This window comes from Amblyomma americanum, chromosome 9 (assembly GCF_052857255.1).
Source record: "Amblyomma americanum isolate KBUSLIRL-KWMA chromosome 9, ASM5285725v1, whole genome shotgun sequence".
NCBI lineage: Eukaryota > Metazoa > Arthropoda > Arachnida > Ixodida > Ixodidae > Amblyomma > Amblyomma americanum.
The window spans coordinates 123,696,341-123,721,804 of NC_135505.1; the positions used below are offsets into that span (position 1 = coordinate 123,696,341).

A 25,464-nucleotide genomic window follows, 5' to 3' on the forward strand; every position below is an offset into this window, starting at 1 on the left:
CTTCGAAAGGTACCATAGAACAGTTTTTAACTTTCAATCTAACACGTATTGGCTTTTTTTCACTCACTGCAGGTGCCCACAAAATACAAAAAAAGCACGTGACATGCCCGCTTGCGCACCGCGATTGCAGTGCTCTCAAACGTTCCGTGTAGGAACGAACAGAACATCTAGCCCGATGTGCTGCTTAAAAGGTTACAGGGCAGCGACGCAGCAGCTGGTTGTGCGATATAGACCAGCAGTATGCTTCCCTTGTGGCACTTGATAGCGACAAGCAGACAGTCCTTATGGCTTGTGCTCACGTAAATCGCACAGCCAGCACCTGCGTCGCAGCCCCGTCACCTTTTTAAGCAGCAGCACATCGGGCTAAATGATCGGTTCATTCCTGCGCACAGTGCTTGAGAGCACTGCTGTCACGGCGTGCAAGCGGACATGTCACGTGGTATTTTTTGTATTTCACGGGCACCTGCAGAAACCAAAAAAAAGCCGATACATAATAAATGGAGAGTTAGAAACTGTTCAGCTGGACGTTTTGAGGATCGTTCTACAACTTTATCGTTGAACTTTTTTGCCTACCTTCGTTGCTTGCGAAGTTGGTTAATTAATCTTGACTAATTATGCAATTAAGCACAATAAAAAACATAGCATGAGTTGCTTCATCTAATAGCCAGCAACATGCACTTGGTTGCGTCGTCTTAGAGTAAAGCGGCATATTTTTAAACCTTGGTTAAAGTTAGCTGGGACATCCTGTGTATTGGCAAGGGCTGGTCCGACAAAGGATCAGTGTGAAACCACCCATTTCCAATACTGGTCCTATTACTTGTGCTGCTTGGGGTAATGCTCGTAGTTTAACGGTGCCACGTGCCATCGCATGCGTGGCGAATCGGGTTACGTTGAAGTCTCATGTCTTGCGTGGCTGGGATTCGTTTGGCACGATAAGGCAAGAAATGCGTGAATAATTTTATTGGTTAAGCCGCTGTTTCCCTCGGAGCGGAAGGTGCCAAACTGGAAGGCCTTGATAACTCTTCAGGTTATCAACAGCCACTATTCAAAGAAAAGTTATTGCATGATTTGTACCTAATTTCTTCGTCCACTTTTTGAGAGTTGAGTGTTATCTTCTTTACGTGTCATTGATCTTTCATTGCCATTGTGTCATTGCTGTCATTGCAGGTTCCAGCCAACACAACACGCCCGGGGGACACTGTTAATGTCGTCATCGAAAACCTGAAACCTGGCGAACTGTATTCCTTCTGGCTTTACGCTGTCAGCCATGATGCCAGAAGTGAAGGCTTTGGCGTCCAGACGCGAACTAGTAAGAACTTCGTTTTTCTCACCTGCACTCTGTTTCAGCTAAACCGTATTTATCTTTACCTATCAGCACACACTGAAACTCGCCATAAAATTTCTCGATGCCTCTTTCGACCTGTCACTGTGCTCGCAATCTTTTTGTATCTTTTCTTTGCAAGCGGTGAGGTGAGGTTTTGTGTAGTAAAAAATGTGATTAAAGGAACCGCATGTATTTGCAGAGTCATTCTGTGGTACCAGCGGGTAAGAGCATGCTAAACGAAGAGTTGTGCACATTAAGCTTTCATAGCATAGCTGCGACTTTTCACTAAAGTCAGGGACCTCCACGTTTCGTTTTCTTTGCGGACCGTTTCAGAATGCAGCAACAGGTAGATAACTACTGCAGCTTTATTGTCTCACTCTGTTCTTGTATTCATACCTTGGAATAACTTTTAATCACTATATCTTATTCTTGCAGTTGTGAAATAATAACTGCATCATAAAACAATGCAAATCGAATTAGTATTACTATTGTAGTAAATCACCAACAATTCTTCAATAGCTGTCACCATGTCCGACAGATGAGCTGCCTTCTGTTTCCTTTTTTTCTGTTCCCAATTCCAAGGGCTGTCAAATTGTTATTCTGAAGTTGTAACTTGGAGCGCACTCACATATTATCGAGCTTGCAAAGTCTTTTTCCTGGTATTCCTATGCAAGCAGTAGCTTCGTAAACCATGTGTGCCATGTTTACTGTTCTAGACAGAATTATTAAACGAAGTACATAAGTTTATTTTTAAGGCAATTTGTTTACTTTCATGACAGTTGTTTTTTCAGACAAGCAAGAGCTTGCAAAAAATTTCATTTTTTGTGTGTACGTGCGTGCGTTGTTTGCCCATAAACTCTAGTGGCGAATTTACGTTCCGCTAAAGGGATGTGCTTAAACAACAGCGGGATTGTTACAACATATAAAAAATTACTTTTTTCCTCTTCCAGTGCCTGTCATCGATTCTGTCATTAACATAGTCGCGGACGAACATGAGACTCGGACGCTGGGCATCAAGTTTACGCCAACACCTCAGCGGCACGTGGTCTTTGACCGTTACCGGTTCCAGCTTAGCGATACCGGTATACCGGCCCAAGAGAAGCTCTCCAACGACACCAACAGGCTGGTGCTTTTTGACAATCTAGTACCTGGAAGATTCTACAACATCAGCATTTGGACAATCAGTGGTGGCGTCTACAGCGTGCCGATCTACCGACACACCAGGCTGTGTGAGTTTTCTTTTCTTATTCAATAGCTTATTCTTCTTTTTTTTTTCATGTTATCTCTGATTGTCGATGTAATCAAATTTATCCTTCCTGGTTGCTGGCAGTGCACTCTATTGAGCAGCTAAGTGTTTTTTGTGTGGGGGATTAGGAAACGTTACACACTTCTGGGTCAACACCAATGCTAACTTGAGGTCATGACGAAAAGTGCAAGTTAGGGGATATCATCAGCTCTTGAGCAAATCTGTGCACCCTGGTAGTAACTAAACCACTGCCTTATGTCTTAGCTCGCTCATCTCTGTTTACACATAAAAAGCTTAAAGGAACAGTCCACAGTCGAAAATAATTTAAGAACATTGGCATATTCTTCCAGATCTCTCCCTTTGGTAACAATAATGAGAGCAGAACACGCTTTTTTGACGAGAATCAATATTTCAAATTAGCAAAGAGCGTTGAGACAGAACCAGCGATTGTGGCGCTGTGCTGTGTTCAAACGTTGTCACTCTGCCTGGCTGGCAGTCGGCCTACAGTGGATACACAACATTTTATGCACACGACTGAGTGCACTCCTTAGCTAGTAACTTTGAAAGACAGGGCTATTTTCATTAGGAGAAAACTTAGAAGAACTAAATACTTCACACAGCATGCGATTAAATTATTCATGATTGTCACTGGGAGCACACGTCCAGGCTTACGACCTGATTTTATACATCATCATCAGCCTGACTACGCCCACTGCAGGGCAAAGGCCTCTCCCATATCTATCCAGTTAACCCTGTCCTGTGCCAGCTGCGGCCACCGTATCACCGCAAACTTCTTAATCTCATTCGCCCGCCTAACTTTCTGCCGCCCCCTGCTACGCTTGCCTTCTCTTGGAATACACTCTGTTACCCTTAAGGACAAGTGTTTATCTTGCCTTTGCAGTCCATACCTTGCCCAATCGCATTCCTTCCTCTCAATTTCACTAGGATGTCATTAACCCTCACTTGTTCCTTCGCCCGCTTTGTCCGTTTCTGGTCTCTTAACGTTACACTTATCACTTTTCTTTCCATAGCTCGCTGCGTTCTCCTCAATTTAAACTGAACCCTTTTCGTTAGCCTCCATGTTTCTGCCCCCCCCCACTTCCAGCATGTGAATATCTTATCTTTCATCACTGCGATCAGAACTAGAGATCCAAGCTTACGATTCGACAGACCTCTCAGTCGACATTTATAAACTGTGTAACTCTATCTTCATTCCTCACGCACCTTCTGCGTGGTATCATTAACTCTTTTTCTTTTTTTTTCACTTCCGGCCGCAGTCCCGGACCCGGTGAAGGAGATCAAGGCGCTGACAGTGACGGACACCGTCATCTCTCTCGTCTGGGAGAGCGCCACGGGAGACCGCGACGGCTACGAGGTGCAGTACCTCGACCACCGGGGCGTGCTCGTGCAGAACTTCACGCTGGCCGAGCGAATATCGTACGAGCACCTGCGGCCCCACCACAACTACACGTTCGTGGTGGCCGTCATGAGCGGCTACGACACGTCCACCGTGCGCCGCAGCCTGCCCGTGTCGCGCACATTCCAGACCCTCGAGTCTGGTGAGTCGCGCTGGCATGAATTTACACTAGAGGTGCAGCCAACTGCTTGATGCGCATGCGCAATGAAAGTTGCCTATACCCACTTGTTGGCCACTGCATGCGTGCGCAGAAAGTACTCTGTTGGTTGGGCACATGTCTAGTTTTCAAACATCTCCGCTCTGCAGAAACTCCCTTATGAAGAAAGAACATAAACCAACAGCTCTTTGCTTTTCCAGTAAACGACTAAATATGCAACGAAGGTCACCCAAAGATTTATTCCTAAGGCGTCAGTCTACTGGCTGCAGTGCCAATAATTATTAGCATATATGGGGCACTTCTCCGGACAATGCTATTAAGGGCCCGACTTGCATTGTTCACGATTGTATGGTACTGCTCTGTTAGTACATGGTCACCTCAGCCCTGTTCATATAGCTCAACGCCGCACTGTTAAGCACCGAATGTCACTGCACTGGCGCGTTTCTACTGGAGAAGAAGCCGCCCTGCTAAGCCTTGTCCAAGAGAAGTCCCTATGGCCACTTGATCGAACTGATTTGAAGATCGCCCAGGCTCTTCCGACCCTGCGAAAAAAAAGCATGGCGGCTTGCTGTTCTCTTTTCCTTCTTCCACAGCATTACTGGTGTCTTAATGTGAATCTGAGAGATGCACGGTAGTATGCAGACCGCCGTGCGGGGTAGGAACATGCACTATCTAACTGTACAATGCTCATCTGGGCTGCAGCTCCTGAAGCGCAGTATCCACATTTTCAGCTTTGCACTGAGTTGGCAAGGAAGAGGAAAGTTAACGTTAATATTTATTACAAATATTCTGGTACAAAATGAACTGAAAGGGCCTTACAGCTGGATAAAAAGTGATGAAGCAAAACAACTGAAAAAAACTTGGTACGTGTTCTCGAATTAGATATTTTCGCCTTATGTGCTATTTTTTTCTCTGATCTTTACAGTGCCAGGAAAGGTCCAGAACTTCCAACCATATGAGCTTAAACCGAGCGAAATCGTGCTGCAGTGGTCGCTTCCCTCCAGCGAGCAGAACGGCGTGCTGACGGGCTTCAAAATCACCTACTACATGAAGGTGAGAGAAGTGTCTAGGTGGAGTCAAAAGTAAGGAGGTTGCACAATATTTACGGAAAACTTTTCCGTCTTCGATAAAGGTACTGAGTGCTTGGTCATCAGAGAAAATCTAAAAACTTATCTCGGCTTAACCGCTCACTTCTTAGAGCTCCAATTTCGTACAGAGGTGGCATTTGACAGTAATTTCTGCGTTATACTACGAGTATATTCGGGTCAAGTACTCACCTGAAGCAGGGAGAATTGCTCGAAAGTCTGCATCATATTCGGCGATGCTGGGCCTAAACAAAATGGTCTCACAGCAGCTGCACCAGCAGTGCTACCTCCCCTGCCCAAGGAATGGGGAGCCCTCGTCCTTTCATGGCTCGCTTTCGTCTGCTTTTGTCAGTCTGTCGCAGACAAGCGACAGCGCTGCCAGTTTAAAAAACCCTGTTTTTTAGCCCGACATCGCCACATACGATGTGGACTTTCAATTAACTATCACCGATTCATGCAAGTACCCTTGACGTAACATAAAACAAAACGCCATCAAATGAAGCCTGTCTGTGAAATATGGGCGCAAACAAGCCAGCGGTTTTGGCGAGAGAATTTTTTTTCGATTTGCTTCGAGCGACGCAACACGGTGTGATGAGAGTACAAATTGTAAATTGGTTGTTGGGGAAAGGAAATGGCGCAGTATCTGTCTCACATATCATGGTGGACAGCTGAACCACGCCGTAAAGGAAGGGATAAAGGAGGGACTGAGGGAAGAAAGGGGTGCTGTAGTGGACGGTTCTGGAGTAATTTCGACTACCTGTGGATCTTTAACGTGCACTGGCATCCGCTGCAGTGGCTCAGTGGTTAGTGAGCTCGCGGCTACTGATCCGTAGTACCCAGGGTAGAACCCGACCATGGCGACCGCATTTCGATGGAGGCGAAACACAAAGGTGCCCGTGTGCTTTGCGATGAGAGTATACTAAATAAAAAAATATGGAATATTGAGAATATTTTCACTGGAATCAAATTATTGAGCTGGAAATGCCATTCTGTGCAGCGCTGTTCGCTTTGACTAATAGTTTCTGGTTCAAATAACACATCCTCTGTAACGCCTTCTGACCACCCTGCAGGAGCTTTTTGAGTGCTTTCGAACAACGAGAAACATTACACAGACTTTTTGAGAACAGCACTTTCTTTCTTTTTGCTTACTGGGGAGATTCAGTAGAGGTCGAGTTATTAAAGTTTACATTCTGTACAGACCATTCTAAGCTAATTTTTTGAACAACGCTAACACAGGATGGGGCGAGAACGCAACACAGTGCCTGTGTTGTGTTTTCGCTCTGTCCTGTGTTAGCATTGTTCCAAAATGATCGTTAACCAACAAGCCCAACTCTCCACTCTTCTGATCATTCTAAGCTTCCTTCTGTTCGTTTCAGGGTTCCTTGTCCTATCGCCACAAGCTTTTTGAACCTACTGAAACGAAAGGAGTTATCTCCAACCTCATTCCTGGACGGACATATGTCTTTGAGGTAAGAGCGGACCGTATACAAATGAATGAAAATTGGCAGATGTTCAGCCAAAGCTTCACAGGAATGGTTACGTGACGTCATTCACACTACTAATCACATGGCCCCTTCCCTCTTTCCCTAACACAAGACTGAAAGCTCACCCGAAAGTAAAAGGTCATCATAAGGTCAAAGGACATGACCATGTGGTGCGACACCAAGATGATTCACAAGGTTAGAGTGAAGGGCTTAGCTGTGGTGCGACTTATAGCTATGCATGACCTCTAACTAGGTGAAGGTCAAATTTAGTGCCACGCGAAGCGTGGCTCTACATAGCGTAGTGAAGCTTTCGCTTTAAAATCTACTAGCATATTGCAAGACAGAAGGCACTCTTAATGGTGCTTCTCTCATTTGACACTTCTCTGATGAGACATTCTTTTAAGCCACCTTTTTATGCAGGCAGCTGATTTATGGGGCATAAGACGTCATTTAGGTTTTAGCACATGAAATGATATACGCTGATGGTATCCAACCGTGTTTGAGACAGTACATTAAATAAATTATCGTAGCTTCACTTCTTGGTGAATATACAATTAAAAACACAATGACAAATTTAAAAGGGCAGAAACAGTGAAAGGCATGGAAAAATTTAGAATTTGTTCTCACTGCGGTGCTGCCTTGTTGCGAAATTTTGCTAAAAATATGGCGGATAACGTACCCTGAAGGCTTCAGTAAAATTTGTACAGGTAGAAAGAACGTCCCAGCTGCCCCTTAAAGCAATTCATTGATGTGACGTTTATGAATGCTAGTGACTTGAAAGTATCTCTGAAAGTATCTTGAAAGTAGCTTCTTTCAGTGCAATTCAATGTTGTGTTTGTGTTAAAACAATAAGACAACTTTACGCTTTTGTTCATTTTTTGCTAAGTTTTTGTTAAGAACTTTTGTTAATTTTGAAGCAGGCACTGCAAATACCCTTCCTTTGGTAGAGACATTTTTTGGTCTACCTTCAATTTCTATTAAGTCCTTTCTCCTTAATCTATGTGACCATGTTTGTTTTACCTGTCTTCAGCCTAATTTCAACATTATTGTATATGTACTGCTGTTAATTCCACTGGACGAGTGAATTGTAATTACGAGTCTTTCCTCTTGCTTGACTCGACTATAATTGTCCGTGCGTTTTTGTTATCTTCATTGGATCAGTTAACTTATTTTGTCATTCTTTCGATCCTGCCTTATGTCATGTTAATTCTATGTTATATGCACTCCTTCAGGAAGTGATTTCATTTATAACTGTGTACTGTACTGTACTGTATTGTATTTTCTCTTTTAAGTACCGCTGTTTAGAGTACAGGCGCCTTCGGCTCTGTCAAACTCATTCATGACAGCTTTTACCTGCGGTCTCTAGTGTCATGTGCCCTATTTGACACAGCCATTGCTACTGTTCCAGATTCAGGCGCACACCAAAATTGGCCCTGGTGGCAAAGGAAAGTGGGAAGAGACGATGCCTATCTGGGGTGAGTGGCGATAATTTTTTTGCTTTTATGTGTTATTTTTGTGAAACAATAATTCTCACCGGCATGTTTCGTTAGAAAAAAAATACCTTCAACGCGTTGGTTCCTGTCCTTTGTAGCCGACTGGGAAGCTCGCCATTCAAATTTCCTTATGCGTCTGCGATTTCTTTGAAAATGCTCCAGGAGGTTTTGAATATGTGTGCTCTCGGTGTTATTGCTAGCCTGGCCAGAGAGCATTTGTGGTTAAGGGTGGTAATATCTGCTCCTTTGCATAAATAAAAAACCGGAAGCACATGCACTCTGGGTATAAAAATGTATTTGGTTTTCCTTTCAGCGGATGCTTTCAATATGTCTGAAAGAGTTGCTTTCTCTTTTACGCTTATGCGACATTTATTCATGGTGTAATGTACTCATCACGCGGTGTAGATCAAATCGACACTTGCACTAACTTTCTGCACATAAACCTTAAACGCGGTCTCTCATGATGTCTGTGATCAGATGAAGTTTTCTTCTTTGATCAAGAGCATTCATGTGCACGGCTAGACTCTAGGCATTGCTGTTGTTCCTTACTTATAATGATGCACAGTACTTTGCTGTGCCTCGCTGTAATGACTGGATTTAATGGCCCCTTGACCCTATACAGCCCCTCCCAAGCCAAGCGATTCTGTCTTCCCCAAGTCGGCGGCCCACACGACCACCACAATCCGGGTCAGCTTCCGCAAGAACTTTTTTGCCAACAGCCATGGGCCGATTCACGCCTATACTCTAATCGTGGCAGAAGATGACTCAAAGGATGCCGGTAGCGCCAATCTACCGACGTGGTCGGAGGTGCAGAGCTACCACAGCTGGCCTCCATACCAGGTAATGCGCCCAAGAAAAATGTTCGTTTAGCTATTAGGCTTGCTGTCTTCCCCGCGCTACCGTGGCCTTACGTCGTAGTTCCAATTTTTGCTATTAGGCAACGCTGGATGGATGGATGGATACGGCTGAACCCTTTAAATCGGGTGGTGGCTCAAGCCACCTAGCCATGACATGAAATTTTACTCTTCTCTTGATTTTAGCCACCAATCAGATAACCTTCGCTTCTGGTTGTACGCTGTTGGTTGTACGAAAGTGCCACCTAATGGCAAAAACTAGAACTACGCATAGGTTCCAGCTGTGAACAAAGTTCCTTTCGGTATTAGTGAGCTATGCTAGATAGCCCAAGCTTGCAAAGCAAGTGGTATTTGATTCGTCAGCTCTTCTTGTACTCGCTCCACAATGGTTCAGCCTGCTGTCACAAATTTCACTTAGTGGTTAAGGCGCTCGTCTACTGAGCCGGAGTAGGCAGGGTTGAACCCTACCGCGGCGGCCGCATTTTGATGGAGGTGAAACAAAAAGCGCCCGTGTGCTGCGTGATGACAGTGCACGTTAAAGATCCCCAGGTGGCCAAAATTAATTCAGAGACCACCACTAGGGCACCTCTTTGTCTCTTTCTTCTTTCACTCTCTCCTTCATTCCTTCTCTATGGCGCCATTCAGTGTCCACCAATATATGTGAGACAGTTACTGCATATGTGAGTTAGTTGCTGCATCATTTCCTTTCCTCAAAAACTAGTTTTCTTTTTTTTTGTAGCGGGAGCTACACTAGGCTACCAGCTGAGCATTTCGTGGTACATGGGAGAGGCAAGTTGTGTGCATGCGCCATTACCATGGCAACCGAAGAGGAGCAAAGTGCGGCGTGCACTTCGCCGTCGCCGCGGCCGCACTCCCGCTCTACCGTCGCACGCATGAGCGTGACGTCATGCGCATGAGCAGTTGTACGCATGCGCCGATACCATACTAACCAGAGAGACCACACAGCTGTGCCGTATTTTTGTCGCCGCCTCGTAGCACACCGCTCTATAACCCAAACCCCGTGTCGCATGCACAGGATTTCGTATAAAAGGCAGAAATGTAGTGGGTGTCTGTATCACGTTTGACATGCATGCAGAGAAGGAGAGTCCAGCCGCTGTTAAACGGCGGTATAGACAAGAGATCATGATCCTAAGGTTGCCCGATCCTGAGGTTGTCTCCTGGCAGTTGGCTTGAACCAAATTAGAATGCTGGAGTCTGTGTGTACGTGAAACAAGGTATCACCACTGTCAGACATCTCCCTTTGATCGCGGTGAATAATGGGGAAGCCTGCTGTGGTTGGCTTTGCGAAAGCGGCCTTATCATCCAAGGAGTCTACGTGGCACCGGGAAACATCTGTCAAGCAGATGCATTGATGTGGTTGCCTCGTGTATACCACCCAATGGCGCGGTTTCACAGTAGTGTGTGACTTTGGGTGATTTCAACAGCAAACAGGACTCTCTTAGTTAGTGTATGAAAGAAAAGTGTGACTTTAATTTAGCTTCGGACCCCCACGTCCAGGCTACACAATGGGGAACTACTATACAGCTTCTATACTAAATAGACTCTACCAAATCAAAATACTGTGTCGACAGAATTGAGACCGCTGCAAGCTACTTCACAGATCATCGGGCAGTCTTCGTCTCTTTCAAGCAAAATCAATCAAAAGATGTGTATACCCAATGTCTCTCATTGCTAAACATAGAGTGGCCACAACAAGCTCAGCCAGGGAAACGTACCTCTCGCTATGTATATTCTGGCGTAGCCGAGCTAAGCCACTGCCAATTTCTTAAAACAGAGGCGGTTCTCGAGAAGGTCACGGCACCTTCGGAGCGAAGACCCAAAATTGAGAGTAGTCTTTATGTCGAGAGTGTTAAGTCTAGGACACAGCATACAAAGTGTGAACAATGCCGAATTCACTTAGTGGCGGTGCAAATAAGCAATGTGTGATCTTGCAGGCCTCTGAGGGACATAGAAGTTTATTATTTCATCTGTGAATTAACGATGATTAAATTTATAGAAACTGATAACTGGACGCTTAGCACGAATTGGCATGTTTTGTACGCTAGCACAAGAGCCCTGTACAGGCGTTTTCCTGGCGTCGTTGTATCCCTGTCACACTCGGTGAGGTGCCTGTTTCTCGGCCAAAGATTGTGGACCCCAAATTGCCGCACTAGTGTGGCACCGATTCAGTTCGGATCTGCACGAGATCTAGCATAGAACTGTTAGTCTCAACTTGCACCAGTTGTCAGTCGGGAGTCGAACTGTCAGCCAACACATACGTGGGTGTCTATGGGAGCGGGTTGCACTGTTTGTCGAAGGCATGGGTGTTTATGCAGAGTGTCTATGCTATTGATTTGTCACATGTCATCAGCGATTGTGTAGACCTTTGGCAGTAATTTTTTCACGATGGTTCATACCGAGTTGGATGTCGCATCTGTCACCGCTCATTTTCTCTCTTGCCATGGGATCCTTCTTTCTCATCCTTCCCCACCTTTCTTTCTTAGGGGCACTCATTTTCTCTCCTGCCCAGCAATCCTTAGCTCGCTGAGTTGGCTCAATGAGGGAGTCAAAAAAGAAAGGAAGAAAGAGGTGCCGTAGTGGAGGGCTCTGGAATAATTTCGACCACCTGGCTATCTTTAACATGCACTGACATCGCACAGCACAGGGGGCGCCTTAGCGTTTTGCCTCCATAAAACGCAGCCGCCGCGGTCGGGTTTGAACCCGGGAACTCCGGATCAGTAGCCGAGCACCCTAACCACTGAGCCACCGCGGCGGGTCCGGCATTAAGAAGTTCTTCAGCTTAGCAAATGATTACACTGCCCTCAATTAGCACCTAGATTTTAATCAAGGTCTTTCGTTTACGCTTTACTTCTGTATAGAATTACTGGCAGTGAGAAGTGCTCCATTTGGTATGCACTTAACCAAGTTGCTTAAAGCTCCGCGAGACGGCGTCTTCAAGAAAAAATGGCTGTCAGATTATAATGCTAACCTAGAAATATTGCCACATTTTTTGAAGCGAAAGCTTTACTAGGCTAGTGGTAATAATAATAATAATAATAATTGGTTTTTTGGGGAAAGGAAATGGCGCAGTATCTGTCTCATATATCCTTGGACACCTGAACTGCACCATAAGGGAAGGGATAAAGGAGGGAGTGAAAGAGGAAAGGAAGAAAGAGGTGGTAGTGGAGGGCTCTGGAATAATTTCGAAAACCTGGGGATCTTGAACATGCACTGACATCACACAGCACACAGGCGCCTTAGCATTCTGCCTCCATAAAAACGCAGCCTAGTGGTGCGAATTTCACTGTCTGCACGAATCAGAAATGAAAATTGGTTTTTGGGGAAGGAAATGATGCAGCATGTGTCTCACATATCAGCCCACACCTGAACCGCGCCTCCCGTGAGGGAAGGGATAAAGGAGGGAGTGAAAGAAGGAAGGAAGAGGTGCCATAGTGGAGGGCTCCGCAATAATTTCAGTAGCAGAACCACTGCGGGTCAGGAATTGAAAACAATTTTTTTTTAGGAAATGAAATGACGCAGTAACTGTCTCGCATAAGGGAAGGGATAAAAGAGGGAGTGAAAGAAGACCTTGAACAGGAGGAGTGGAGCAGCTTAAGCAGCCTCTTGACGTACCACGTGCAGGAGCAGCGACCGCTGCGCTGCCTATCAAGCTTCTCCCTCCAGTGTCTCACCAAAGTTGTGTGTACTATCGCGATGGAAACACGAACACGGCGCATACGAGCGCCGCTGGTCGAATTTCTTTTGAAGCGAAAGCTTCACTGCGCTACCTAATAATAATAATTGGTTTTTGGGGACAGGAAATGGCGGCAGCGACTGTGGCCCAGCTTGAACCAGTGGCCAGGCCCGTGCACTCTCCTTTTCATCCTTCCGTCAGTCGCATCAACAACACAGCATCAAAAATTCACTCCTTCCCCTTTCATGGCACCTCATGCAGGTGCGAGAGTCTGTTCAGCTGCACCCAAATGCGCTGCCCACGCAGAAGCTCAGCTCCTCGGCGCCGCCAGGATCAAGCTGTAAAAGCTGCCGAAGCGGAAGCACAGCGTCGACGCCAACAAGATCCCGCTATTCGAGCCACTGAAGTGAAAGCAAAGTGCAGTCACCGCTAAGATTCAGCCGTGCATGCAGTCAAGGCCAAATAAAAGGCCCGCATAGTGAAGGTGCCACTGACGTTTGGACCCCAATTCAGCAACAACCCATTCGTTACTGCGTGTTCCTTAAAAGACAACCTTCAGATGTCGAAAAACAAAAACTTGAATGATAAAACTGAACGAGCCAAATTTGTTCAGTGCTTGAATAAAATGTTTTCAACGCTTCAGTTAGCATAAAAAAATGACAAATCTACTTCATACAATCGCAGAAATCACCGACAGTAGTTGTGCTCTAATAGCGCATTGCCAAGTGTGGTATCCATCCTGTGAGCTTGTATTGTTTTCATTACTGACAAGTGTAACTCTATGTCAACATCTTTTGCTAAAGAAAAATACAGTAGTTTGACATAAATGCCTTTTGTTGCAGGTGACGGAGCCCTACTATCCCTTCAATGGTACGCTCACCGAGGAATTTGTGATCGGCTCCGAGGACTGCAAGGGAGACAAGGGTTACTGCAACGGACCCCTCAAGGCCGGCTCAACCTACAGGGTAAAGGTGCGCGCCTACACCGCACCGGACAAGTTTACCGACACCGTCTACTCATACCCAATCCAGACGGGTGAGTACGGTGCTTCCCGCTACAATTTTCACTCGACTGACGTGCTGTGTTATATCTCGCCATTTGAACTAAAAAAAACGAATATGCCTCAGACATATTTTCTGTGTAGCGTCTGCACACCTTGAAGATATGTGTGAAAAGTAGATTCTAAATATTCATATTGACTGGGTTAAGCAGCAGATACTTGCATAAGCCGATAAAAGATGGCTAGATCGAAGCAGTGAACACAGATACCTGCAGAGCCCGCCGCAGTGGCTCAGTGGTTATGGCGCTCGGCTGCTGACCCGAAAGACGCGGGTTCGTTCCTGGCCGCGGCGTTCGAATTTCGGTGGAGGCAAAATTCTAGAGGCCCGTGTACTGTGTGATGTCAGTGCACGTTAAAAGACCCCAGGTTGTCAAAATTTCCAGAGCCCTTCAGTACGGCGTCCCTCATAGCCCCAGTCACTTTGGGACGTTAGACCCCCATAAACCAGATAGCTGCAGGACTACAGCCTGCATGCTAGAATACTCCATGGACATTATAGAATCCGGAGGGCGGTATGGGAAGGTGGCTGCATACCGCTCCAGGCCAGCGCATTCGTAAGGGTGTCCCATCCACTCTATCTCAGAATATAATAATAATAATTGGTTGTTGGGGAAAGAAAATGGCGCAGTATCTGTCTCTTATATCATTGGACACCTGAACCCTTCCTCGTAAGGGAAGGGACAAAGGAGGGAGTGAAAGAAGAAAGGAAGAGGTGCCACCTGGGGATCTTTAATGTGCGCTGACATCACACAGCATCTCAGAAAAAATGAAAATTGGTTTTCAGGAAAGGAAAGGGAGCTGTAGCTGTCTCATTTCTCGGTGGGCACCAGAACGGCGCTGTTAGAGAAGGTCCGAAGGAGGGAGTGAAAGAAGAACAAGCAAAAGCGGTGCCTGACTGGAGGGTCAACACCGTGTAAACTCGTCTAGAAGGAGTTGTGGAGGAGTCCAGAAGAATTTCAGCTACCACACGGGCACCTTTTCCCGTTCGACTCCGTCGAAACGCGGCTGCCATGGCCGAAATTAAGCTCACATCTGCGGGCTCACCAGCCGAGCGTCCTAACCAATGAGCCGTCACAGCGGGCACTGTTTCATGGAAGTGCAATGCCTCAACTCACTGTACGCCGCTGGAGCGCATTACTATGGCGCACAATGGCCAGTGGCGCAGATTTAGCAAGATTTTTGTTGAAAGAAGCCCGGAACAAGCATCTGACATTAACACTTCACACTATCAGATCTGCTAGGTTGTACAATATGTCCAGATTATGAAAAAAAATAGTAATCTGTACGCTGTGGGAGTGCTGTCATTTGCCATTGAACAACTTTTGCATTTTCGAAGGTTTCCGCTTCACTTTCGTCTATATCATCTTGTGCAGAGTGCTGTTGAGTACCAATAGAAAGCACCTCAGTCTTCTAAGCGGCGCTTTGCTTTAAGGACATGAAACGCTTCATACAGTGCTGCAAGTGAAATAACCCTTGTGTAATGAGCGCTGCCAAACTACCACTACGGGCAGGCGTATGCGCAGCTGCTGGCCACGCGTGCCTGTACCGGGTGCGCGTCGCATGTGCCACGCCTCCGGATATAAGAGGGAGAGCCGCCCACTTCGCACAACCAGGATAACTAGGCTCTAACAGCTAGCTATGTAAAGAACACGGCTGTGTAACCATTGCTCTGTCTAGAGTGAATTTTTAGTGACTCGTCGTTGGTCGCCTTCGTCTCTACAGCAAAAGCAATACGCACAGCATTCTGCTGGTTTCTTATTCCTCCCGGTTCTAATTGCTTCGTCTGCATTGCTGGTTTCTGGGGCTTTCGTTGTTGAAATTAAGTGCATTTCTGGGTGTTTCCCTTTTCTTTCCAGATCCGGACAACACTCCTCTCATCGTTGGCATCCTAGTCCCGCTCTCCTTGCTAATTGTCCTCGCCATCCTTCTAGTGGTCCTTAGGCGTCGGCGACTGGGACCTTTCGCACCCCACTCCCGTGGCGACCCTCACTCCAAGGACCATGACGTGGTGTCGATTGCTGAAAGCGAAATGGTATGTGCTCTCCTTTTGCTTGAAAACCTATTAAGATGGCATGTGGTTTGTATTAACTACAATCTGCTTGCAGCAAGGAACGCTGTGAAAATTTCGTGATGTGTCTTGTTCTAAAATACCGCGTAAAAACGTAGGTATAACAAAAAAGCAGTAGTAGTAAGTGGGTTATTAAAATAACAATAAACAGGAAGGAACAGATTTTTGCTAGCCTTGGCATCTGCCATCGATAGGACAGCACCTGAGCTGGGGCAGTGGAAATAAAGGATTGCAGGCAGAATGGAGAAATCAAATGAAAGAGGTGAGGGGACAGGAAGAGAGGATGGGATGGAGAGGTAATATACACAAAAACTATTTACACAATAATAATTATGCAGAGGTTTCACGTGATTAATGTATAAAGAAAAGACAAGGCGTGAAATCACGTGGAAGTGTGGATTTTATGTGTGAATTTTTACAACCCCCAGAAATGTCTGATTGCAATCTGTAATTTTTTTTAAATCCACTGCTCTATGAATCTATGATCTATGAATGACTCTGAATGTACTACTTAAATAATCTATATCACCTTAGATTCTTTGGAAGCAACCTAAACAGCACGAAGCGGGAAGCATCCATTCCATTATCTGTGCCGGAATTCTTACTGAGCATAAGGCCGTGTCGATTTCGATTCCAAGGCTCACTTTCTTAGATTGCAGAAGGATCAGAATTTGCTAATCATACAGATCACATCAAGGTTCGGGCGTCGTTATAATGGGATTGAACTTTTTTTTTCGTTTTCTCGCAGATAACCAGTCGTCCTGTGAAGCTCAAAGATTTCCTCGAGCATTACCGCATCATGTCGGCAGACTCTGACTTCCGGTTCTCCGAGGAATTCGAACTTCTCAAGCATGTCGGCCGGGATAAGCCGTGCAGTGCGGCAGATTTACCTGTGAACCGGCCGAAGAACCGCTTCACCAACATTTTGCCCTACGACCATTCACGAGTCAAGCTGCTACCGACAGACGATGAAGATGGTTCAGACTACATCAACGCCAATTACATTCCGGTGAGTTCTTGTTTGCTGTTGAGTTATATTTTTCATTGATTCATTTGCGCTCAAAAATTTTTACTCTTGGTTTGTTGTAATTGATTTTAAGATAACATAACCACCTTCTTTGCTATCTCACGAACAGTTGTTTATAACTGTGCTTTGTCATCCAGAAACAACCTTAGCACTGTGTACAGTTAATCATGCATTATCGAACCTACATCTAGGGAATTCCCCGATATTACGAAGTTCCCAGTTTCCGAACACCGCCTCCTTTGAAGCGTGTGCATTTGGGCACTTGTAAAGAAAGTGTTGTGCTGGTTAACATTGATATAACTAACTCAATACGTGGACTATTTATTTAGCTACCGTTGTGTTACTTGAAATGTTGAATATTACAGTGCTAACTCTAACAGATTTGACGAAGGACAGAGGCTACAAAACAGGATGAGCGCTAGTGTCTGAACTTCGTCAAAAATTGTCAACGTTAGACCTTTATGGTTCACCATTACGTACTAACTATAACTCCAATCAGCGATTACTTGAAATATGGCTGAACAAGGCGAAAGCTGTATGACAAAAAAAAACAATGTGGATTAGCTCAGCTAATTCAGGATATACAAAGCGAAAGCTGTCGGCATTCATTGTGTTCATTGGCACTGGTGTTGACAATGTTCTAGACGCCGATGACTTTGAGGAAATGAAGGGAGCATAACTGGCTCCATGGGTCAGTGTACGCCTCAATCGTGCTTTGGGTATGTGGTGGTGGTGAGAGAGAGATGTGAGCTGCATGTGTTAGCACTGACAACGTTGTGGCAGACACGTGGCACTGCAGCAATAGGCCGCAGCGATCATTCGGTGACCAACCTCTCGCGATCAACCATTAACTACCACCTGCCAGGGTGGCAGGGTGGGCTCACTGCCTATATCCACCGTGCGGAGCACACTCAACGTTACAGACGCCAAGCCGCATCTGCATGGCTAGATCACGTGGTCAGGCAGCATCCGCTCCATGGCTGTGGAGCCCCGGCGCAGCGACAGCGAAGTCACGTGATGCGTTGCTAGGGCGGTGGCGCAGCAAACCAAAAGGCACGGCAAAAAAGGCATGTGAAGATATGCGTGCCCAATGCCGGCTGTTCCCTCGCATACAGTTACGGAGCTAATAGCAGACCGAGGCGGTGGGAGTGCATACGGCGGAGAGCGCCGGCAGCGCCTGTTGAAGACAAGCCCGTTCCCATGCCCAATGGTGGTCATGCAGATTAGGAATAAGGGACACGTGGGAAGAGGCGGGTGCTTCTTTTTCCGCCCCCTTCCTACCTATACTCTCATCCATCGCATGACTCAATGGTTAGCATGCTCGGCTACTTAGCCGCGGATCCCGGTTTGATCTCGACCACGGCGGCCATGTTTCAACTGTGACGAAAATTAAAAAGGCACCCGCATGTGCTGTGCGATGCCTGTACATGTTAAAGATCCCCAGTGAGTCGAAATTATTCCGGAGTCCTTCTCTACTACATTATTTTCTCTCATCTTTCATTCCCTCCTCCATTCCTTCCCTCACAGTAAGGTTGAGGTGTCCATCGAGAAGTGAGACAGTTACTGAGCCATTTCCTTTCCTCGCAATCAATTTTCATTGTCACTTACCCCAGCCCATGAGTATCGCGTGTTGTAAGCTGTGGCAGAGTTGATGACGGATGCTGCCGTGGTCGCGTTATCACCACCATCGTGAAGTGTTTCCCCATTTTTAGTAAATCAAATAACGCTGGTTTACTGCGCCTGCTTTCTAGACGATTTTATCTACATTTGATGTTCATTTTGTTTCTATTCTGGATTGTTGTTTAGTTTTCATGTGAAAGCTAATGGAAAACTGCTAACTTCACAATTTCACTGCATTGAAGACATTTTTTTTCTCTTTTTTCTATACTATACTATATTTTTTTTCTATAGTATAGAAGAAAAGAAAGTTTTAACATCGATAGACCATCACCTAACCAAGGCTCTGCAAAAAAAAAATGGACGCTCATAAACTTACCATCCTTCGGACCTCGATGAAATGATACTGCCGCTTTTCTGAGCCACTGCTCCATTTTGCATGCTTGTAGCACTGCTTAAACTTTACAACAATAAAGTTTCACAAACGGTGGGAAATTTGTGTGAATGACTGCCACATCTCAAAAAGAGATGGTACAAAATATACGTCTTAGTAACTCATGCATACATAAGACTTCATTGGTGCAGTATATATGAAAATCATACTAGCGTGCTTTAAAAGCACAGTTAAGCTGCATTAACGAGCATTGAAATGCCGCTGCCATCCATAGTTGTCCAAGTTCGACAGCCATTTCATGTCTTGTACTTCATCTCTCCACGCAACTGACTGCTCCATTCTCTTCGTACTTTCTCTCCCTGCGACAAAGGGCTTTAACTCTCCGCGGGAGTTCATCGTGACCCAGGGCCCGCTGCACAGCACACGCGACGACATGTGGCGCATGGTGTGGGAGCAAAACTGCCGCGCCATCGTCATGCTCACTCGCTGCATCGAGAAAGGGCGCGAGAAATGCGACCACTACTGGCCCTTCGACACGCAGCCCGTCTACTACGGCGACATCCAGGTCACCATCCTCAACGAGTCGCAATACCCCGACTGGACCGTCTCAGAGTTCAAGGTCTCCCGGGTGTGTATGCTGCATGGCTTGCGACAGTTGCAGTGTTGTGCTGTATATACTGGGCACTGCTTCGGGTGTTCCGCTTGTCTATATGTATTTAGTTAGTACAGTACAGCCATTGACAGCAACTCTGTGGCCAATAGGTCATTGATTAAGCTGTCAGCAGGGCTTGTATTGCACGCATATCTTTTTTTTAGCACCAGCCAGTCAGAGTAACAGTGGTTTCACGAATGCCCAGTTAAAAAACACGACAGCAGAGTGTTAAAAATACAACTAAATATTTTGTAGTTTTGTGGTAACGACTAGTTTTTCCATCGTATTGAAACATTTTTCTATAGTTCTGTAGTTTCTTCGACAGAGCATTTCTGTAACCTGTAGTTCTGTCGCACTTTTCTGAAATAACTACAAACATTTCTGTTGGTACTAAAAATTTTTTGTCGATAGCGTTACAGAAAGTTTGTTTTGACTACAGAAACTTTTCTGTTGTGTTTTTCAACTGGGTGCTGCTGCCTCAGATTGTACGGGTGCCCAAAAAAGTTTTCGAAGCGCGAAGATCGACAACAAAGCCTAATTGCTTCGCATTCTAAGCATGCAGCCACAAACTGACGGTTGTGCTCGGGGCTTTGTGCAGTGCTTTGCACAATGCACCACTCACAGCCTGGCTGCAACTTTGGTCACAGAGGAAATTAATGCTTTTATGTGGTATCAGTGTATTGAAAACTTTTGTGGGCAGCTGAACAGTGTGTTTCGCATTTAATATGAGCAAGCCAAGAACATGCAAGTATTAGGGCTGGGTTTAATCTGAGATAGAAGTTGGCGTCAAATTTTTGTGGGGTAGAAGCAGTCTCGACTACGTACATAAGTGCACTAATTCTAAAAATAACATATAGCCCCCACTTGAAGCCATACTATTTTGTTTGAGTAAACCATGCTTGTTTTAAGGTTTTGGGTCTCTAAGAGTGTTAGTAATTTTCTGTTTCAAAACAAATTGGCTTTTCATGCAGACTATTGATTCACAGCTCCTTGATTTTGAATTCAAAGCTTTTGTTTCACTAGCTTGTCATCGATATTATGTGCCTAGTTGTGCCAGGGGTCAGCCAGTGAATAGGCCATTGCTTTCCAACATTTTTAAGTTGAAACAGATAAGTCTGGCTTCCGTAATGTTCAACGTATTCTCATATCCCAGAAGAGCCACTGACTGTTGCACACCCCAACTTTATTATTTACCTCGTGTCCGCTGCTTTTCTAGTGCGGTTTGTCAAGTTTAGTGTCTAAACTTCCTTCCTGCAAATTTCCTCCCATTACAGGGAGACCAATCCCGAATAGTCAGACACTTTCACTTTACGACGTGGCCGGACTTTGGCGTGCCCGATCCACCGCAAACACTGGTGAAATTTGTCCGAGCATTCAGGGAGCGTGTCATCCCCGACACCAAACCCATCGTCGTACATTGCAGGTAAGGTGCATGCTTATGCATCATATAACAATAAAATGCTAATGTGAACATGAAGGTACGTGTACCACGAGGCCGGGCTTATTACGCGAGCACTGCTTATAGAGAACCGAAGGTTGAGTCTGGAGGAACGACCCCAGCACCGGCTCGCTATGCTGGCGGAGAGGATTCAAGATTCAATTGCCAGTGGCGGCAGCCTTTAGTTTTGTGTGTGCTCTCTCTGTGCGTGTAGTGACTTTTTTTTTCTACGCACGGCTGCAACTCCCTCGACATCGCTGGGGTGTAGTCAAATGCGAGCACTATAAAACTAGTGACCACTATTGGTGCTCATTAGCGCTGCCTGGTCGATGATGAGGTCCTCATTCTTCAAGCGCGGATAGCGCATCATCGATGGGCAGCCAATTCGTGAATATGAGCTCCACAGAGCATTCACGTGTACAAACAAAAATCACGACAGTTATTCGCTGCAAATGGACGCATGTAAATAAAATCTTTGTGTTCTCTTTGCAGGTGGTGCTTGCATTTTATTTCGGACATTTAGTACAGTAGTCGCGTCGTTCTTCATTTCTATAGTCGCCGAGAGTCTATTGACACCTCCTGGTAATTCTACAGTTGGATACAACTTAAGTTTACTGTGAAGCTCTGGCCACGTTCACGACTACCACACAGAATTCTTCTGCTACGTATTGAAAAAAGTTGTATGACCTCATACGGTTTGTTACGGAGATGTCATACAGTTTTCAACGATTATCATTCAAATGTTGTTCATTTTTGCAAATTCATACATTTCTAATACATGTCATACAAAAGCATACATATTTTTTGACATCTGTATGACAAATGACGAAGCCTGTATGAGGTTTAAGAGAACTTCTTGTTGGGCTAGTTGGTAATTGATCATTGTACTTTAAAGGCGCCAAAACCACACACACATGCACGAGAGAAGAGAACGGGGCAGAGCGTCACTCACAACTGGTTTCATTTGGCAGAAACCACATACATGCATATTATATATATACATATATATATGTGTGTGTATCAGGTTATTGTATCATGCAACTTTTTTCAGCAAAGGTCCATTGTTAAAGCTTTTCTTGTCACTAAAACAAGTATAGTAATCATAACGTGAAATTATAAGCTCAAGGATTTCAGCGCCTCTCGTACGTTTGTTATAGCCAGAAAATAAAAAATCCTGCCTCGTATTGTTGTGATTGGTCAGCAGACCAATATAGGACGCCACAGACCATGACGTATTATTGCCAACGGCTGTTTGATAAGTTGTATCCTGCGATATCTTGAGAGTTTGATCCACGCAGAGATAGGCACCGTCGTTTTTGTGCAATTTTAATAGCTCATAAAACCTACTTTTGTACCTATTCTTTGCAACACAGTGATTAATTCGTTCCTACCTGAAGCACTCATTGGGCACACAGTACCTAATAAGTGCGGGATTTTAGTGGTGTTTAATAGTGTGGAAATGCCACATTCGCTCTCAGCACTTTGGATCACTAGATAGTGAGGACAGTCTAATTTATCGTTCACGACGGCTGTTAGATATATTTTTTACCCTGGTAAGTCAAAATAAGAGCTGCAGCCAAAGAGCAGTGTCTTTGTTTAGAAATAATTTTAATGAGTGTCAGTTTAAGTGTATTGTTAAGTTGAAACCTCATTGATCCTGTTATTCATGGTTTTATGTTTTGGAGAGCCTATGCTCATATTCGTGTTAACACGTTTGCAGCGCTGGTGTCGGTCGTTCTGGCACATTCATTGCGCTAGACCGAATCATACAAGGCCTTCGCAAGTACGACACGGTGGACATCTTCGGAATCGTCTACGAGATGCGACGCGAGCGGGTCTGGATGGTCCAGAATGAGGTCAGCAACTCTTGTTCAACAAATTATGAGGCAGTTATCTGCAATCCTTTTTTCACATGCACGCTGAGGTAGCTTTTCAGCAAAGGCAGGAGTGAAGCGTGAGCAAAGTAGGCACAAATAAACCTGTATTTGTATTTTGTTTTACATTCAGCATGCACTAGTATGCTTCTGTCATTACTGATGTGATTAGATGGAACATTGGTTGAGATGCTCGTTGTTTTATCTAACTTTGCACAGTGCTGCATGCACAGTCTTATATTTTAATTGGCCTTCCTCCTGCCATTTTGTATATCTGTCAACTTGGCTTTATAATTCTGACTTCTACAACTCTACAGCAAAAGCCTTAAGCAATTTAAAATTTGAAAGTTGTCAATTTTTGAAATAATTTTCACAGTTATAGAAACGTCGGACACAAAGCTAGGCTTTATATTAACATCGTCAGAAATGAGCCAAACGTTTCTGCAATAAATGTATTGTCATAATAGAATAGGGTCATAGAAAACCTGTCAGGGAAGCCTGAAGAAATTGTTCAATTTGATATTGTTTTACAAATGTCTGGACGAGTGCTGTGGCTAAATCTTCGTTTTGTTCCTTCGTTTGGGTGCACCTTGCAGCAACAGTACATTTGCATCCATCAGTGCCTGATGTGCGTTCTCGAAGGCAAAGAAGACGTTTTAGACTCTCCGAGACCCGAAGCGCATGACAACCAAGGTTTTGAGGGTGAGTAGTTGGTGTTCTCCACAAATGCAGAGTTGCAAAGGTTCCCTCAACCACTGTTCACAATTCACAACTTTACGGTTAAAAGAACCATGGTTCCAATGAAATGAGTACGGTTTAAGAGAACCATGGTTCCAATGAAATGAGCTTCAGCGATACAAGCAAATTCACTGCTTGCCGTTGAACTGTTACGAAGCTGCAACATATTATTGCAGTGCATGCAGTACTGAGGTAAGATCTGCATTCATTTGTATCTACTGTGATAAAATAACAAGCAGTGGTGTTAAAATTTAGTGTGGAAGGTGCTAAATTCAACAAACTCTTGGCATAATTCATTTAACACCGACCATTTTTTTTTTAAGTGTTGGAGTTTACTTACAGAACATTGTGTACCTGGTATTACTTATAGCATTTCGAAAGGTCAGGGCATGCTATGCCTGATCTTAATATTGCTATCACAGTGTGCCGGAAAAGTATTTCAAGTGCCAGCCATTCGGCTGCGAACAATGCCCCTGTAACGGGACTGAAATGTCGTTCTTTGCTTCAAAGGACCGTGAACAAGTCCCCAGAGCAGGGCCAGAACATTTTCTTTGTTCTAACCAGTGGTAGGCGCTTGCTACATTTCTGCCTAGACTACTTCCTACCATACGGTTATCCTTGAAGCCTTTGACGGTATCATAGCTGTAACTTTTTTATTCTTTCAACCGTTATAATGTGGGGGTGGAAGTGGCACAACTTTCGCTCATCTTTGTAGTTAGTAAAACAATTACCTTCAGTATTCAGCAACAACGTACAACTTTTAAAAACCACAAAAGTGCTGGCAGCTACGGATCAGCGCTTTAGTCGTGTCCGTCTTTCGGCGTTTCTTGTCATATGTTGCGCTAGTTCTCAAATTAGTTCCCCTCGTGCGTCATGTGAAAAATCGAAGTCTAAACAAGGCTTCTATAAACCCTTGCTTCGGACCTTCAAAATAATGATGTTTTGATAGACTGACCTGCCTAATAGTCGGAACGGCATAACTGCTATTAATTCGTGTAACATTATTGTCCAAATGTTTTCCGGTAAGCGGGTTTTTGTGTTGCGACTTGAAGTTAACTTGTAATCATACATCCAAAATCCTTGTACGTGTTATGAGAAATCTCACCATTGACAGATTTGGCGCGCTAAGGATGCTACAGTCGGTGACCAATTTTTCGGACTCGAAGGAACCCGAAAAATGGTCCGAATAATCCAACAGTCCGAAAAATTCGTGAAGTATAAAAAATAACTTTATTGAGAAGAATCGGCCTAAAAATGTCACTGATTTTACCTTGCCGCAAATTCCTCTTGCTGGCGACGATTTACGCCTGTATTTGCGCCAAATTGTGCTTTCACTGTACACGCTAGACAGCAAGGTCACCACATTTAGTTGGAATACTTCCCACTCTTCTTTGACGGACCCAGCAGGGCCATGTTGTCCACAATCCGAGTGTGCACCACACCGCTCGTCAAACACACGCAAAGATAAGGTACTTTTCGTTCAAAGCAGCGGAACCACCGGATGCAATCACAAAACGGTGAACAGATGTCACTTCGTGAAGACTCAGCGCCACTCGGTCGACGCGGTCAGAGAAACCCAAGTGACGAAACGGCAAATGGCAAACGTGTGAGACCCGCCGCGGTGGCTCAGTGGTTAGGGCACTCGGCTACTGATCCGGAGTACCCGGGTTGGAACCCGACCGCGGTGGTCATGTTTCGATGCAGGCGAAACGCAAAAACGCAAAGAGGCCCGTGCGCTGTGCGATGTCAGTGCACGTTAAAGATCCCCAGGTGGTCAAAATTATTCCGGAGCCCTCCACTACGGCACCTCTTCCTTCTTTTCTTCTCTCAGCTCCTCCTTTA

The 25,464-nt window shown here is 45.1% G+C and overlaps 1 protein-coding gene across 4 annotated transcripts in view; it reads left to right on the forward strand.

Moving 5' to 3' along the window:
* Positions 1-25,464, forward strand: part of Ptp10D (Protein tyrosine phosphatase 10D) — a 121,566-nt gene that overhangs the window by 83,284 nt on the left and 12,818 nt on the right. For all 4 annotated transcript variants that reach the window (XM_077637125.1, XM_077637124.1, XM_077637123.1 and 1 more), the window contains 14 exons: positions 1,168-1,309; positions 2,275-2,553; positions 3,848-4,129; positions 5,070-5,197; positions 6,606-6,698; positions 8,122-8,188; positions 8,829-9,046; positions 13,597-13,789; positions 15,671-15,846; positions 16,631-16,891; positions 19,291-19,548; positions 20,847-20,995; positions 22,731-22,866; positions 23,481-23,586. In XM_077637125.1, coding sequence (XP_077493251.1) covers positions 1,168-1,309; positions 2,275-2,553; positions 3,848-4,129; positions 5,070-5,197; positions 6,606-6,698; positions 8,122-8,188; positions 8,829-9,046; positions 13,597-13,789; positions 15,671-15,846; positions 16,631-16,891; positions 19,291-19,548; positions 20,847-20,995; positions 22,731-22,866; positions 23,481-23,586 — 2,488 coding nt within the window. The remainder of the gene's footprint in view (positions 1-1,167; positions 1,310-2,274; positions 2,554-3,847; positions 4,130-5,069; positions 5,198-6,605; positions 6,699-8,121; positions 8,189-8,828; positions 9,047-13,596; positions 13,790-15,670; positions 15,847-16,630; positions 16,892-19,290; positions 19,549-20,846; positions 20,996-22,730; positions 22,867-23,480; positions 23,587-25,464) is intronic.